Source organism: Lynx rufus, unplaced genomic scaffold, assembly GCF_022079265.1.
Source record: "Lynx rufus isolate CCGP_SWC_20201006 ecotype Redwood Valley unplaced genomic scaffold, mLynRuf1.p SCAF_7, whole genome shotgun sequence".
NCBI classification, from domain to species: Eukaryota; Metazoa; Chordata; class Mammalia; order Carnivora; family Felidae; genus Lynx; species Lynx rufus.
In genome coordinates, this window is record NW_025814889.1 from 24160169 (window position 1) to 24178902 (window position 18734).

General features: G+C 38.8%; 1 protein-coding gene across 1 annotated transcript in view; it reads left to right on the forward strand.

The window, feature by feature from the left end:
- The window catches only part of MYO3A (myosin IIIA), a 226806-nt gene that overhangs the window by 199707 nt on the left and 8365 nt on the right, over window positions 1-18734 (forward strand). Inside the window, exon 30 of the mRNA XM_047066241.1 lies at window positions 14450-14556. Coding sequence (XP_046922197.1) covers window positions 14450-14556 — 107 coding nt within the window. The remainder of the gene's footprint in view (window positions 1-14449; window positions 14557-18734) is intronic.

An 18734-nucleotide genomic window follows, 5' to 3' on the forward strand; every position in this document is an offset into this window, starting at 1 on the left:
TAGTATTATTTTTTTGTTAAGAGTAGAAGGTAAAGAGATTTCAAAAGTTGTATTGCTTCCCACCTAACACTTACCTACCTGAATTCATTTGCTATTCCTCTTTCTTCATAAGAAGTAATACCAACTCTCCAGGTCTCTTAAGAAAAAAACTCAGTATATAAAATTAAATGATTTTATTTACAATCTTACAATTCAGCGAGAATCATTTATTTTCAGTATTTAACTACATATTAAACACTGATCATATTAAACAGTTTATCTTACATAAGTTTACGCTCTGAAGTATGGATTTTTGATGAGTTAACTGAATTAGTTCAGACAAAATACTTGACCTAGAAGCCTTCAGTGGAAACAGCTACACTTTTCTACACTCAAATTATTTCTCCTCATTCCATACTTTGTACCTATTCTAAACTAGGAAGAACATGGAGCTAACATGGAAGCAGGAGAGTAATGAACAATGTAATCCCCCCCTCAACGTCCCATTAAAGTTTTGATTAAAATGCACACAAAAAGACCAATAATAGCAGCACTAGAAACTGAGTTTTTTCTTTACATATTTTGACACCATATTACTTAGCTACTTGAGATCAATTCAAAGAGAAATTATATAGCATAGTTAATACAGTAGTATAATCAGCAAGGTAAGTTCATGTATAATATATTTATAATTTCATATCCTATAGAGAAAATAACTTTTTTCAAGTATCTAATGTATTTTTTTTTAATTTTTTTTTCAACGTTTATTCATTTTTGGGACAGAGAGAGACAGAGCATGAACGGGGGAGGGGCAGAGAGAGAGGGAGACACAGAATCGGAAACAGGCTCCAGGCTCTGAGCCATCAGCCCAGAGCCTGATGCGGGGCTCGAACTCACGGACCGCGAGATCGTGACCTGGCTGAAGTTGGACGCTTAACCGACTGCGCCACCCAGGCGCCCCAAGTATCTAATGTATTTTAAATTTTTAAAATTTTTTTAAAATGTTTTTAATGTTTATTTACTTTTGAGAGAGAGAGAGCACACAAGTGAGCAGGGGAGGGGCAGAGAGAGAGGGAGACTCAGAATCCTGAAGCAGGCTCCAGGTTCCAAGCTGTCAGCACAGAGCCCGATGCAGGGCTCGAACTCACAAACTGTGAGATCATGACCTGAGCCAAAGGAAGACGCTTAACCGACTGAGCCACCGAGGCACCCCTAAAATTTTTTTCTTATAACTAGACATACTGGCCAGTCCACAAACTCCCCCAAATATAATTGAACCAGATTACACTTTCTGACCATAATGCAATTGAGATAGAATTGAAAACCACAGATCAGCAAATTAAAAATCAATAAGATAATCTGAAGTAAAGAAATTATAATTAGAACTATAAATTATTTTGAATTAATAAAAATGAGAATAGTCACATATAAAAATGATGAATGGGAGGCAGCCAGGCCTATACTCATAGGAAAATTCAAATCATTACATGTTTTCATTATTAATTGAGAGAAAATAATGAAAAAAGAATGTAAGTTGAGAAATTTTTAAGGAAAATTAGATGTTCTTCAACACCAGGAAAAAACAAAAAAAAATAATTACAATAAGACAAAATACACCAAATATCTCAATGAAACTAGGATAATGTTTTTTTGAAAATAAAACAACAAAATAAATTCCTAATTCATTACTTAAAAAAGAATCCACCAAAAAACTTAGAAATAAGAGATTACAACAAATACAGTTGATAATACTAAAATCTTATCATACTCAATGCAATCAATTTCACAAACACAATCTGGGGCTGAAACATAAATTTCGAAAAAGAAATTAGCCAATATGATGATATTTGTCTATAAAGGAAAAGTTGACAAGAACCTGAGTATTTTATGCAATTGCATTTAAAGTTCTTGGACAGATAATTCCCATAATATGCAATCTGTTTAAGAAACAAAGAATAATATAGAAAGTTACCTATTTTATGAAGGCCATGTACCCTGAAACCAAAGTCTGACAAATAACATTTTAGGAAGGAAGGAAGGGAGCCCGGGGCGGGGGGGCAGGGAGAAGGGAGAGAGGAAAAGAGGGAATTTAGCATTGAGTCAATCTCAGAGATTTAGAGGTAACACTCCTAAATGCAGTACTAACTTAGTGCCGAGGTAACACTCCTAAGTGCAGTACTAACTAACTGAGTGCAATATTACATTAAAAGACTCTCCAAATAGAACATACTAATGTAACACAGTATCAAAAGGTCAAAAGAAAAAAGTCATCTAGATAAATGCTGAAACACTTTTCAAAAAAATAACACCTGGTCCTGATGAAAAGCAGAGCTCTCACTAAATTAAAAATAGAAGGAAATTCTTTAATAATATAAAGATATATTTCCTAAGCCAATTGTCAACATCATTGTTAGCTGTAAAACACTGGAAGCAGTTCCATTAGAAAGTGAGATTAAGATAAGTATTCTAGCGACACTTTTTTACATTATTTGGGAATTTCTACCTGATGCAACAAGACAGCAAACAAATTTCTACAAAAGCATAACTATTGAAAACAAGAAGATAAGGTGTAAAGGCATTAGTAGACAACATGAATTTTGATCTTAAAAATGCAAAGAATGAACCAAAATGATTGGTACTAACAATAGAATTCAGCAAGGATATATAGATATGTGGGCATTCTTTCCCATAAAAAGTGTATAATGGAAAAAAGAGCTCTCTGGGAAATAATGTAAACATGACTTCTAAAATTAATTTCAAGGTTTAAAAAGAAACCCTCATGCAATCTGTATGAGATTTTCTTTAGAACTTAAGAAAATGTCCCTAAATATCATGTGTAAATTTCAGGAAAAAAGAATAATTAGAAATGAGGACTTTCTCTATTAGATAGAAAAATGAATACTATAGAGCTACAATAATTAAAATCATATGCTTCTGTTATAAAAATCAATTACATATTAATAAGACAGGCAGGATACCCCTACAATTGACCCTAGTATCTATAAAACCCTGCCACAAAAACCAAAACAATAAGAAATAGATGAATAACGCTTAATTGTTTTCTAATTTGGAGAGAAGAAATAAGATAATCTTACATTAAGCTGAACACCCAAATATTTCCCACATATATTAATGATTTCATTGTAAGAAATAAACCAAAAGCAACCAGATGATGGTTTCACAATCTCTTCTTAGGAAGGGATAAAACATTAGAAGTAATAAAAGGAATTACAGAGAAAAGATGTGATAGCTTTGGACTGCGTAAACATTTAAACCTTCCAGAGATTAGAAAGCATTAGAAGTTAACTAAATACAAACTGGATAAAAACCTTAGAACAAATGGAAAGGGTTAGCATGTGTAATGCACGAAAGGCTCTTACAAATAATTAGGAAAAACGTTAACACCCCCCAATGGAAAATTGGGCACAAGACATTGATTTATTTATAGAAGAACAAATGCAAATGCCACCTAAACCTATAGATGACTACCCTAGAAATAAAAATACAAATTACAATAAAATTACTATTTTTTACTCCTCAAAATGTCAAGGACGAAAAAACATTTAACAGTGATGAGAATGTGCCAATGTAAGTATTCTCAAACACTAATGGTAAGACCGCAGAGTCCAGGTTTCATGTAAAGTGATTTGGCAACACAAAAAAATGGAAATAGTTTGTATCATGGACCCAGTAAACCCACTTATTAGGACTTACAGCCTAAGGAAATAATCAGAACTGAAAAAGAAAAATTTATGTACATGGCAAAAAATAAAATGAGGCCATAAGAAAATTATTAATAAGTAATGACACATTCATAGATGGAATATTAACAGTCCCCAAAATTCATTTCTCAAAGAACAACCTTGGAAAACTGCTAGCTAATCCAACTACAGGATGAAATATTACAGAACTGGAATTTGAACACTGTAAATAATCAGCTTAATCTTCCACCATGTGAGGTGGTTCATTGACAAGAGCACCTACGTGAAAAGCTCTAGAAAAGCTGAGTGGACTGGCTGAGTAAGCAACCGCGGGTAGAGTGGGCCCTCTCCATCTTTCATTGACTTGGACCTTCAGAGTCCAGTTCTGTATAAAATTAGGAATCTGAATAATGTGACCGCAGCCTGGTACAGAGCTTCCACAGCCACGTGCGGTAAGACGAGAACGTCACCTCCAGGTATGTCATCTTTGTTCCCAGGCTGTCTTGAGTCACTGAAAGCTTGCTTGACATTTCCTCCAGCCATGCTCCTTGCTTCCTTGACATGCTCCAGTAAGGAATAATGACATTAAAAATAGTGTATTTCCCCTCACCTTCATAGGAACCACCTAATGTGTGTTATAAAGTAGGAGCAGAAGGCAACTAAAGGTTGCCTGTTTAAAATCAGATAATGTCCTTCTATTCTGTTTTCAAAAGGCCAGTCTGAGAAAGTGACTATGAACAATGAATAATTTTCTCAAATATGGCTCTCTTGCGGAAAATTAACATAGGTTTCACCTCAGGCTATATACTTAAGTATTTTTCAGATGGATTAAGATCAATATGATCTTGAAAAATAACCAAGATGTCATTAGGGGGCCTCCAATGCCCTTCTCCAGGCAAGGAAGTGTATATTTTGGTGTCTGACCATCTCCATAGTCCTGTGGCCAAACACAGGACACATGCTGCCAGTTCAGCCTGACAGTTCACCATCCCTAACAAAGAAGGCACTCTCAAGACTCCCTCAGCACCACTGTGTGTACTCTCATTTGCCTCTGTCAGGGCACTCTGGTTTGATGACGGCGCATGAGTATGCAAGATGGCTGGGAGTAAGAACATAACCAACCCGGTAACTAGAACAAACTGGTCTTTGAGGACTAGTCCAAGACCTCAGCCCAACAAACATGCCAGCACTACACAGCAGATATGTAGTGATTGTGTCCGGGAGACAAATGGTAATCTAGAGGGCGTGTACCTCGGTCCACCTACAAACAGAGCTACTTAATTCTCCTCTGTTTCTCCTGTAGCATAACTAAAAGAGACACGAGGGACAGGCTGGGGGCAGCACCTTACCTAAACCTAGAAGTATAATTTAGAAGTAAAGGCTCAACTGATGAATGGATAAATAATTGTGGTTTATATACACAATGGAGTACTACGTGGCAATGAGAAAGAATGAAATCTGGCCCTTTGTAGCAACATGGATGGAACTGGAGAGTGTGATGCTAAGTGAAATAAGCCATACAGAGAAAGACAGATACCATATGTTTTCACTCTTATGTGGATCCTGAGAAACTTGACAGAAACCCATGGGAGAGGGGAAGGAAAAAAAAAAAAAGAGGTTAGGGTGGGAGAGAGCCAAAGCATAAGAGACTCTTAAAAACTGAGAACAAACTGAGGGTTGATGGGGGGTGGGAGGGAGGGGAGGGTAGGTGATGGGTATTGAAGAGGGCATCTTTTGGGATGAGCACTGGGTGTTGTATGGAAACCAATTTGACAATAAATTTCATATATTAAAAAAATAAAAATAAATTTAAAAAAATAAAAAGTAAAGGCTCAGTTTTAAAGGTTCTGGATATTTGTGCAATATGCCCAAATCAGAGAGTGGCAAAAAGCTTAAAAGCCCATGACCTACAGAACAAGTACAGGTGTTAAGTTGCCTCTAGGGCATCAGTGTTTGGTTGGTAGAGAAGAAGGAGCCAAAGGAATGGCTTGAGCAGTCCCATATGGGGACAGGGACCCACAGCTGCCTATTGAGAAGGTCAGAGGAAGCCTGTGAGTCAGATCCAGTGAATGGTAAGGCATCCCCAAAGTGTTAAGGACAACTCAGAGTAGGAGAAGCACCTATCTTACAACCCTTCACCTCAGGTAGACTCCAGAGAACACAGACCATAGAGCAAAGCAAGTAGCCAAATGCAGGTAACCATGAGACATGAAAGTGGCTCCAGGAGCTCAGAGTACAAGCAGTGCAAGGCAGAAAGGAGCAGTATGGAACTGAACTGGCACACAAGTTCAAAACCTGTATCCAGTCTCTTCCAGACTGGCTAGACTGGCCAAAGGTCAAATGAGAGGAAAGGCAGAAACAGAAGCTTCTGGAAGGCAAGTTGCAACCGTGACTGTGTGAATCCTGCCCTTAACATTCAGCAATGAATATTCCTCCCTTTTAAGATTTCCTGTAGGTCAACTATAATAAATATAAATATAAATATAAATATAAATATAAATATAAATATAAATATAAATATAAATTGCTTAAAGTTCACAGACTGTCAGCAGTATGTGGAAATTTACAAAAAAAAACCTAAAAACTTGACTTCTTAAAGCAGAAACTACAATACCATATAAGGGCATTTCTGTTCTGCTAATATCTGATTTAGACATGACACACAAATTATACTCTGAATGCATACTTAAGTAAAATAGTTAATTATCATTAAAATAAGAATAATACTGAGATACAGTTTCTAAAGCAAATATTACCAATGAGTTTTATGCTTTCTTCCAAATGAAAAATGTTGAGCTGTTTGTCCTTTCCTTATTCAAAGAAATGTGCATTCCCCGTGAACTAAAACACCTAAATTATTAACAGAACTATAATACAAATAAATATTTTACCTTCTGGCTATTTAATATAGCAATAACCTTTACAAGCTAATATTTATCATGCACATCACACAAAAGAGTCACAAACCTAATTTTGCTACTGCCAACATTGATATGCTGCTGTTAATTTGGGATTACAAATGTTTATGTCACTTTTGTAATTAAGGGGTTAGAATGACGTTAGCAGACAGTGTTTGTACTCCCCCTAAAAGAACAAAAATTTAGAGGGCAAAATCAGCTTGCCTTTCTGGAATATTTGTATGCTGATAAGCTCATGGGAAGTTTGCTCTTCAAAAATACAAAACATTCTGGGGAAATTTAATTTGAATTCAATCAGACCCTGTTGAACACACTCATCAATAATTTTCACTTACTGGCTGCCCACTTTGCATGGCAATATCTTAAGTGAGACACCTTTTTAAGAACATTCAGCCCTCTCCTTCAGATTATCCTGGTGAAGGAAAAAAAGTCAATGAACTAACATTAGAGCAGATACTGCAAGGTATAAGAATTAAACAAAAATTCTGAAAATTCAACTCATTTTGACATTTTTTATCTCGATAATATACACACACCCATGTGCAAAGTTATAATTTTACATAAATGAAGTGTAAAAAAACTAAAAGTTTTTTTTTTCTGTTTCCTTCCCCCTTTTCTCTCTCCCTAGCCCACATTACTTCCCCCTCAAGGGGACCTTTATTATAAAGCATGTATTCTTTCATACCTTTTGCAGATCTGTATACATGTATTTACACACACATACACATGCATTGTTTTTACATAAATAGGATCATAATAGAAATACTTATACCTCTTGCTTTTCTCCAATTCCTTAGCAGGAATCCCTGCACATCAGCCGGAAGAGCTATAATTCATTACTGGCAATATAATATTGCATGTGTAGATAACATGATTTATATAAGCTTTGCTCTATTGTTAGAGATTCACTTTGTTTCAGCTTTTTGCCACTGTGAGAAATGTTACATCTCTGAAAATGTCCTTGTATGCCAGGATTTTAGTTTTGTGGGTAAGTTCCTGGGTAGGATTCTTGAGCTGAAAGGTATGTTTGGTTCTGATAAACTGCTTTCCCAAAAGGCCCTAACAGTTGACATTTCTTCCAACACTTTGTGAGAACATACTTTTTCTGACATCTGGTTCAGTACTGTTCTCATTCTTTTTAATCTTTGCTAATGTACCTGAAGTAAAATGATATGTTGTCATTATTTTAGTTTCTATTTCCTTGTCTACTAGTACTTACTGTCTTTTTGGATTTGTTCATCCTGTATTTCCTGTTTAACTCTTTTGCCCTTTTTTCTGTTGGTCTGTATTTTTGTAGTCATTTTGTAGCACTTTCATGTATTAGAAATACCATCCCTTGATTTCTCATCTGTGTTGTAAATACAGTTTTCCAAATCTATCATGTGTCTTCTGACTTTGTTGCCATATTAACGCTTTTATCTATTTTTCATAGCCAAATATGTCTACTTTTTAATGACTTCTGAATTTTAGTTAAGACATTTGTACCCCTGGATTGTTCCTGAAGCCCTCTGGGTTCTCTTTCCAGAGTTTTCTTCACTCCCCTATTTGCACTTGTCTTTAAAGCATCAGGAATTATTTTTCTGAACAGTGTCAATGGTGACCCAGTTAACAAAATTCAATTTCCACTGTGTCTCTAATAAGGTAGAATGGAATCCATCTAACCTCTTAGCATCTCCAAATACCTACCACTTGCAGAACAACCATGAAAGGCAGGAAGACATCAAAACCTAAGTCATGATCTCCACCACCCAAAAACCTATGGCCCACTATAAAAAAAAAAAAAAGAAAGAAAAAACCACAGGTAAAAATAGTGATATTTTATGTTTTGCTTAGGGCTGCATAGCAGCATTCCACAGACTGGGTGGCTTAAACAACAAGTTTATTTCCTCATAGTTCTGGAGACAAGGAATCCAAGATCAATGTGTTGACAAGATTGGTTTCTTCTGAGGCCACTCTCATTGGTTTCTGGATGGCTGTCTTCTCCATATCTTACATGGTCTTCCTTCTGTTGTGAGTCTGTGTCGTAACCTCCTCTTACAAGGACGCGGTCATATTGGATTAGGGCCCACCCTTGTCACATCCCTTCAGAGACCTTTTCTCTAAATATAGCCATACTCTGAAGTACTGGGGGTTACGTCTTCAACATATGAATTTTGAGGGGGCATTCCAAATGATCTATACGGCCTGTAAGTACTATTGGTATTCCCTGAGAGGGGGAATCACTGGACGGTAAATGAGAGCTTCTTGGAAGAGCTAGCACTGGAGACAGGCACTGGAAGCATACTTCAGATTTCAGTGAGGCTGTGGAAAGCTTTTCTATGAGAAGATTAAAATAAGCAGAGTGATAGCTATAAACATGGTGTGTCAGGTTCCAGTGAGGTAAGTCGGCCAGAGGAGATAGTTCGTGCTGGGGAGAAGCGGGTGATAAAATCGGAACTGCTGAGATTGTAAGTAATCTGGATTTAGGAGAAGTTTAGCCTTAATCAAAGAAGCAAAAAAAGCATCATAAATTTCTGGGAAATGAAACTTCGTAATTAACGTGATATTTAAGGAAGAGAAGTCTGGTCTTCATTTGTGAGATGAAGCATGGAGAACAGATTAAGACTCTGCCACAATTATTAAATGAGAAGCTTAGCCCAGAGTGGTAGCAATGGTAGACAAGAAGAAATTGTGGGTGAATATTAGACATGTCAAAAAATGTATCAAAAAAATGACAGAAGTTGATTGATGATGGTCTGTTCATAGGAAAGGAACAAGAGGGATAAGGCAAAGGTGGTGTCAGTATTTGCTGGGGTTGGGGGGAGAGCTGCAGAAACAATGGTGCCAGGCCATTAAGCTTGTGGTATACAGAATCCTAGATGGAGAAGAAAAGTGACCACCGGTTCATTTGAGCCTGAGAGTTTGGGATGGAAGTACTGAATAGGAGATGAGAAATTGGGGCAGGAGCTCTGACAGGGTGAGAACACCCAACATGAGCTGGGTATCAGACCGTCATCAGTATTGAGTACCCTGTAGGAAATTCAAGAAACAAAGAGGGGAGCGATTCAGTCTAGGAGGCAAAGCGATTATTTACTCATCCAGCAAAATTTTCTTAAGGACCTGTCTGTCGAGCACTTCCTCATGTGCCAGGAATACAGTGGTAAATAAGAGAAGGGGTGTCCTCTTCAGAAACCTCATCCTCAGCCATGAAGGCCAGGGATGGTCAATAATGTTAAATGATGAAGAAGTCAGCCATAGAGGGACAACAGATAAAGGGCCCTTGTATTTGTCAATAGAGTGGTCACCCTTGACTTTCTAGAAGGCAGTTTCAATAGTTTTGGTAATAGAAATCAGATTGAATGGGGAACATTTGGTGAGACAATGGAGCTAAGAGCAAGACTCTGTTTATTCCCAGAATCGGTTTTGTTTTCTACTCCCCTGGCACTTATTCAGATTCTTTGCCACCTTCAGTTTGATTAATTTCTGTTACAATAGTAATCCTCTGATATTTCAATTCGGACTCTAAATAACATTAAAGTCAAGTTAAAATGTAGTCACAGATCAGTTTCATGCTTCTAAAAACATAATAACTCCATACTATATTTTTATGTTTTTTGCCGTTCAGACTCAAATGAATAATATAAGTGGATATCACCAATACATTTTAAAATGGTAAGACTTTGCAAGAGCCATGGAAGCTTTTTAATAATCAGCACTGAGAGAGATGATTAGCAAAGAGAAAGAAAAAAATAAAAAGACCATCACTTGAAGTGGTGGCAAGAATCCAGCTTTTACTGTCTTTCCTTGTGCCTGGGACAGTCTAGGACAGGATCAGACAGGGCTCAGATATTTGGATTCCCTCCACCTCCTCTATCTATTCCTGTGAAGAAGAAGGGAAAGAGAGAACAGAAGGTGATGCAGAAATAATGTGCAGAGTTTGGTTGGAGAATGGTTTCACTCTTCTAGTCTATTACTAATCTCTATTAGCATGGTCTCATTAACAAAGATTTCGTGTTGTTTTGTCTTATTTGAAAGAGAACGGGAACGTCTGGTTGTCATATGTAACATTTCATGTTTCTCTGATTGCTCCATGCATTACACCTCTCTGAAATACTCACAGCTAGCTGATCTGTGTCATCCAGCAATTTCCCATAGATCTTGAAATGAATGAGCTGGATTATGTGAGAATATGAATGCTGTAGGTTCACCTAGTACATTGGGCATGAGACTAGGAAGATAGACATCTGTGTGAGTCTCTATCCCGGTTAAAACTGATCGGCACTACCAGTCATGGTTGTTAACACATAGTATAGATATTCATTGATTTGATTCTGTTTGACTTGATTTCGTTAGCATAGTTTAGAGAAATTCAGTTTCTCTGTGTTTCTACATCTAGATTAGGAATCATTCCTGCCCCTGTATTATACGAAATAATGATCTATAACTGCTTTTAAGTCCAGCTAAGAAATGTATGCTCAGGTGTATGTTGAATGTAAGTCATTCTCCAATAAGCACCCATACTCTACTCCCACCCTGATTCTGACATATCCATTGAACGGACATTTCTGCACAAGTGCAATCAGGGGATGCAGTGGTCAAAACAGACAGAAATACTTCAGGAGAGGCTCATTAGCTCTATAAATGTGAAGCCAAATATACAGATCGTCAGAAGCTCTGATGATGTTGCTACGGCTTTGAGAATTTGGCTATACTGACAGAGTAGAAAAAAGACAACAAACTTTATTCTTTCTTGGTAAATGTTTTTAAAGTTAGGTCTGAAGATTCGAATAGTTTGAGGTTCTACATTTATAAGGGAGTCAAGCCTGAAAATGAGCTGTGTTCTTGTTTGGGCGTAACATAGGAGATGGTCCTTGAAGTGGAGAATGTGCAGTGCTTAGACGGATGAGTCACTGTGTAAGGCTGGTGGTTGGGGGAATCACAGCAAGATTCTATTGGTATAATGCCCTTTTTTAAAGTTTTTATTTAAATTCCTGTTAGTTACCATACAGTGTACTATTAATTTCAGGTGTACAATATAGTGATTCAACACTTCCATACAGCACCTGGTGGTCATCACAAGTGCACTTCTTAATCCCCATCACCTATTTCACCCCTCCCACCCTCCCCTCTGGTAACCATCAGTTTGTTCTGTATAGTTAAGAATCCATTTCTTGGTTTGCCTTTCTCTCTCTCTCTCTCTTTTTTCCTTTTATCATTTGTTTTGTTTCTTAAACTCCAGTGTAAGTGAAATAATACGGTATTTGTCTTTCTCTGAACGACTTACTTTGCTTAGCATAATACTCTCTAGTTCCATTCATATTATTGCAAATGGCAAGATTTCATTCCTTTTTATGGCTGAGTAGTAGTCAATTAAATCTATATCTATCTATATATAGATATAGATATAGAAAGATATCTTTATCCATTTGTCTATCAATGTACACTTGGTTGTTTCCATAATTTGGTTATTGTAAATAATGCTGCTATAAGCATCAGGGGGCGCATGTGTCCCTTTAAATTTGTATTTTTGCATTCTTTCAGTAAATACCCAGTAGTGCAATTGCTGGATGGTAGGGTAGTTCTATTTGTAACTTCCTGAGGGAACGCTATACTGTTTTCCAGAGCAGCTGCACCAGTTTGCATTGTCACCAACAGGGCAAGAAAGTTCTCCTTTCTCTTTTCTCCTTTCTCCACATGCTCGTTAACACCTGCTGTTTCTTGTGTTGTTGATTTTAGCCATTCTGATAGGTATGAGGTGATATCTCATTGTAGTTTTGATTTGCATTTCCCTGATGGTAAGTGATGTTGAGCATCTTTTCGTGTGTCTGTTGGCCGTCTGTATGTCTTCTTAGGGAAAATGTCTATTCATGTCTTCTGCCCATTTTTAATTGGATTATTCATTTGTGGGGTGTTGAGTTTTAGATATATTTTGGATACTAACTCTTTATCAGATATGTCACTTGCAAATATCTTCTCCCATCTTTTTCCCATTGAGTACTCTTTCCTGCTTTGTCAAAGATTAAATGACCCTATAATTCTGGGTTCCATTGATGTATGTGTCTGGTTTTGTGCCAGTACCATACTGTTTTGATTACTGCAGCTTTGTAAGATAACTTGAAGTCTATAATTGTGATGCCTCTGACTTTGCTTTTCTTTTTCAAGGTTGCTTTGACTATTCAGGGTCTTTTGTAGTTCCATACAAGTTTTAGGATTATTTGTTCTAGGTCTGTGAAAAATTCTATTGGTATTTTGATAGAGATTGAATTAAATGTGTAGATTGCTTTCGATAGTAGACATTTTAACAATATTTGTCCTTCTAATCCATGAACATGGAATGTCTTTCCATTTTTTGTGTGTTCTCCTCAGTTTCTTTCATCACTGTTTTATAATTTTCAGAGTACAAGTCTTTTACCTCTTTGTTTAGGTTTATCCCTAGGTATCTTATTAGTTTTAGTGCAATGGTAAATGGGATTGATTTCTATTAATTTCTCTTTCTGCTGCTTCATCATTGGTATACAGAAATGCAACAGATTTCTGTACATTGATTTGTATCCTGAAACTTTACTGAATTTTTTTATCAATTCTAGCATTTTTTTGGTGAGTCTTTCAGGTTTTGTACAGAGAGTATCCTGTCATCTGGAAATAGTGAAAGTTTTACTTCTCTTTTGCCAGTTTGGATACCTTTTATTTCTTTTTGTTGTCTGGTTGCTGTGGCTAGGATTTGCAGTACTATGTTGAACAGCAGTGGTGAGAATGGACATCCTTGTCTTGTTCCTGATCTTAGAGGAAAAGCTTACTTTTTCCCCATTGAGGATGATATTAGCTGTGGATTTTTTATATGTGACCATTGTTACATTAAGATATGCTCCCTCTAAACCTACTTAGTTGAGAGTTTTTATCATGAATCGATGCTGTACTTGGTCAAATGCTCTTTCTCCATCTATTGAAATGATTATATGGTTCTTATACTTGCTTTTATTGATGTGACGTATCGCAGCGATTGATTTGTGAATATTGAACCACCCTTACAGCCCAGGAATAAATCCCAGTTGATCGCGGTGAATTATTTTTTTTAATGTATTGTTGGATTCAGTCTGATAGTATTTTGTTGAGGATTTTTACATCTGTGTTCATCAGAGATAATTGGCCTGTAGTTCTTTTCATTTGTGATGTCTTTATCTAGTTTGGGTATCAGGGTAATGCTGGCCTCATAGAATGAATTTGGAGGTTTTCCTTCCTTTTCTATTTTTTGGAATAGTTTAAGAAAAATAGGTATTAACTCTTCTTTAAATAATTGGCATAATACTCCTTTTTTTTTTTTTTACATTTTTTAACGTTTATTTTTGAGACAGAGAGAGACAGAACACAAACAGGGGAGGGGCAGAGAGAGAGGGAGACACAGAATCTGAAACGGGCTCCAGGCTCTGAGCTGTCAGCACAGAGCCTGACACGGGGCTTGAACTCACAAACCTCGAGATCATGACCTGAGCCGAAGTCGGACGCTTAACCAACTGAGCCACCCAGGCGCCCCGGCATAATACTCCTTTTTAAAGATTTTTCTGGCAGCTCTGACTCCTCTCCCCTTCATCCTCTGAACTGCTGCACACTATTCCATACTACCAAGGCATGCATTTCTTTTCTTCCCCTTTTTTCCTTTCCCTTACCCCTCAAAGCCCCAGACCACCAGACAATCAGAAGGAACACAGGGTAAGAAATATGATAAGGGTTGGTTGGGGGCACAAAGGTATTTCCTCTTTCTCCCAGCTTGAGCCCCAGTTGTGTGTAAGTAATTTCTTATTTACCTCAAAAGGAAAACTTGCTTGATAATAGTCTTTGTAATTGAATACTTTTTTATGATCACCTTTCTTGTAGGTATCTCTAAAGAAGAAGAGCCAAAAATATTGAGGCCCCCAAGACGGCCCCGGAAACCCAAAACATTAAATAACCCTGAGGACTCCACATACTATTATCTACTACATGTAAGTGGCTCACTCTTACCATCAGATGGGAGCCATTGCAGCCACTATAGCCCCTCTTGCACATGGTCCAGGCCTCTCCTACAGTCCTGTAAACCCCCTGTCCTCCAGTAGTCTTCTCTGCTGGCCTATTAATTGAGCTGAGATGCAAATACCAACCCAGAAAGAGAAGTGCATCAGAACAGGAGCTCTGCAGAGAGGGACTTTGGGTCAAAAGGCAAGTTTTAGGGAAAGAAGAAGAAAGGAAAAGAGGAAGAAAGAGCCGTTTACTTGAGCACCTTTTAAATTCTAGCACTAGAGGTGTTCATATACACTGTGACATCTAATCCTATGAATAGCCCTTAAGGTGGTGTCCCCATCTCACTGGTCGGGACTACCCAGGTAGGCACTCCATAGCTATTGGGGTCTTTAGCTACACCGAGGTCTTCTGACTGCACAACTCCTGCTCACTCCCTGTAACATGAGGCCTCACTGGTCCCACCCCTGCCAGTCTGCCCTTCCTCTCCTGTTCCTGCTCTCTGCAGATGCCACCATCATCCATTGGTGACCCAGACCAAGAACATGGGAGTCATCCTGGATCTTTCACTCTCTCTCATTCCTGACATCCAATCTGTTGCTCTAAAGTATGGCTTCTACCGACCAAGGCTCACTCCTATTCATGCCCTGCCTCTGACCTCATAGGCAGCACTCTACGTTAGACCATCATTATCCCCCACCTAGAATATTTCAGGCTTCCAAGCTCAGCTTCTTCAGCCCCTATCAAAATGTTTCTCTAAACCGTCTTGTGATTGCACTCCTCCCTTGATGATCCCTCTAATAGCTTGGCAGTTCCTTCAGCGCAAAGTCCAGATGCTGTGGAGGACCTCCTCCTTGGACCCAGGACTACTCTTCAGCCCCCCCTCCAGGCTCCCCATGTCCACTTAGCCACAGTTAACTGCTAAAACCCTGCCAGCGAGTGCCTTTCTCTCATGCCCCTCAGTCCTGTGCACCTGCTGGTCCTTCCTTCTGCAATACTTATTCACTTTTCCACTCCCACTGCCGCAGAGAGAGAGCACCGGTTCTCCGTGCCCCCACTGCACCCAGAGAATGTTTCCCACCAATTGGAATTAAGTTTCCCAGCTCCTGGGCAGAAGGTGGAGCTCCCACTTGCTTTCTAAGTCAAACGGTCTCCTCCTCTTCCCTTCTCTCTGGTGGTTTCTCCCCATTGTCTTTGGAAGGCTCCTCTCCACCTTGGTGTTGCCTAGAGTTCAATCTTGGGCTCTCTTCCCCTCTCTTTACCTTTGGACAATCTCATGACCTCAGTTCTACTGATTCCTGAGTCTATCTCTGGCTATATCTCTCTATCTAGCTCCACACTCAAATGTCAAACTGGCTAATGTTTGTTTTACATCCTCTACATGGGTGCACATAGGCATCTGTCCATCTGCATGTGCATGCGTGCACGCACACACACAGGCACACACAGCTTTATTGAGATATGTCACATGCTATACAATTCACTTATCTAAAATAGACAACTAAATGGTTGTCGTTATATTCAGGGATGTACAACCATCACCACAATCAAGTTTAGAACACTGTCATCACCCCAAAAAGAAACCCCATGCCCATTAGCAGTCATTCCCCACCCACACCCTCCAGCCACAAGTAACCACTAATCTACCTTATGTCTCTGTTAGATTTGCCTATTCTGAACGTTTCATATAAATATAAATGTGCCGCACATGGTCTCTGTGAATGAATGACTGACTTTTTATGAACTAGTAATCGGAATATTATCCTGACTCCTCCCCTTTCTCATCTAGCATATCCAAGAATCTACTCTCATATCTCTTGAATTTCTGTTCTTCTCCACATCCTCAGCCCACAGCCTCCTCAGGCCAGCATTTCTAGTTGATATTTCTGCATCCCTCCTCTTACTGTTCTCTTGTTTTGCTCCCCTTCTCATTCATGCATCTTTCACATGGTAGCTAGAGTTGTGTTCTTGAAATTAACGTCTGATCATGCCACCCCTCTGATGGAAAACCTTGTAATCACTTCCTAGTGTCCTGTGATAGAGGGGCTGGGCAATATCAGGGCCTTGCTTACCTTTCCTTTACCTTCCTGTACCTCCTGATACTCATTCACCCCTCCTTACTCTCCACTACAGCCATTCCCTCCTGTTAGCCTGTACCTGTTCTTCACGTTGTCCATAGGCATTTGTCCCTGAACATGCTCTGTCCTCAGACTAAAACCCACTTCTTTTTCTATTCTCACTTTCTGGGGACAAAACGTCCCCAGCCTACATGTCTTTTTCTTCAGGAAGCCTTCCTAATACTCCCAAATCCCAAAGGAGTTTTTCCTGTGTCCTTCCTAAGTGGCCCATACTTCCCTGTCACCATGCTGTATCCCACCAAAGAGTGACTGATGTGGTTTCCATGAGGTCAAGGAGTTTGCCCTTACATTTAGCCTGCCACATAGTATGCATGCAATAAGTATTCGTGGCACAAATGAATGCAATGAAATTTGAGTAAAATACAATTAGAAGTAAATTAAGGAAGTGAAAATTCCAGATAGCTGCATTGGGCTGTTACTTGATAAAAATCTTGATTACAGATTTTTTTCTACACTGACCTCCCCCAGAAGGAAGTAGATAGCCTGACATTTGTTTATGTAGTTAAGTAGAGAGAAGAGCAGAGAACAAGATTAGAAATTACTAGACATTCCCTATTAACCCTGAATATAAGTGGTAAATGATGCTCAGTGACCTTTATTAACTACATCTCAAATGACAATTGACCATGAGGGCTTCAACAACAGACGCCATCCTCGATATGAGAATTTATAAGAGCTTGAGATAAGGTGAAATGTCCATTGCTAACAACCACCCTTTCAGTGAGAATCATGCAACAGATTGAGCCTCACAAATGAGTCCCTGCCCTCAAGAAGTTTACTTCACTTTTGTACTATTCTTTTTTTAAGTGAATATAAAGGGTTTGGTAGATCTCAAATTACTAGTGACTGGAATTCTGTTTATAGCCACGAGTCTTGAAATCTGTGGCTTTAGTGAAAAATAAAACACGGAAAACCAGGAGATTAGTATAAATGACAGCACACCATGCGTTCCTATTTATCTGGCCCTTATCCAAATTTGGGTCATTGCACATAGTGGGATCTGTAGCTGTGATTGGGCCCATGCCCTTGAACCATCAAAACACTGTCTATATTTTTAGCTGGGCTGTAGTTGCACAGAAATGGGCACCAGTGGGCAGAGTGGGCTATGGCCAGGCAAGAACACAGAAAGGGTGGTGGCGGGCAAGGGGAACATGGATGGGGTGGTGCCCACTCCTCCTGTTGCCGCAGCCTCCTGCCAGTACAGGAGCACTGAATGCAACCAAGAGGTCAAGGAGTAGTGCCGAGACCATAACCATGGAGTGCTGAAGATAGCCATCTGCGAATCCTACCAGACACCTGTAGGCAAATACATTGAGTATGATCCTGTTATCATCTTGACTAATGCCATTTTATGCAAAGCCCAGACCTACAGATGAATTCTTTTCAGGACTAAAATAAACACGCCTGGAAAACTCTGCATGTTTTGTTTGCTTTGTGAAGTGTACCTGAGGTGGTGGCCGCTTCAGGATTCAGACCAGAACACTGATCCTGACGACTTCATCGTGGAGCGGGATTTCCATAGAATGTTTGCAATTGTTTCACTAGAACAAATTGCCTTTTTTATTGGCATTTTTACTTTCCTGTGGGTACAACGACCAACTGATGACAGTGAAAAAAACAAATAAACCCAACTTCATTTTCGTGTTGCTGCTGAAAGCACAATTATCATCTAGCAATGGAAAACTTGCTGATTGCAGCCGTCATTTGGGAACATGACCACACACTCCTGTGCCTCAGACTCATTAAAATATTTGTCCTAATATTAAATTTTCAGGCAGTTAGACTGACCCTGAATATCAAATGAAAGCTCCCCTTGGCCATCCTGAGCGGCTTACTGGTGGAAAGCACCATGGATGTGTAGGAAGTGATTGTGCCATCTATAAATCTCCAGACTTGCTGAAGACTTGTATTCTTTATTATCTGTCGCATGACCGACTGCAACCAAAATAGAGAAAACCTAAAATCCAAACCAGGCTCCTCATTTCTGTTGAACAAAATGAAGCAAAGATTTGGGTACACTTCCTGAA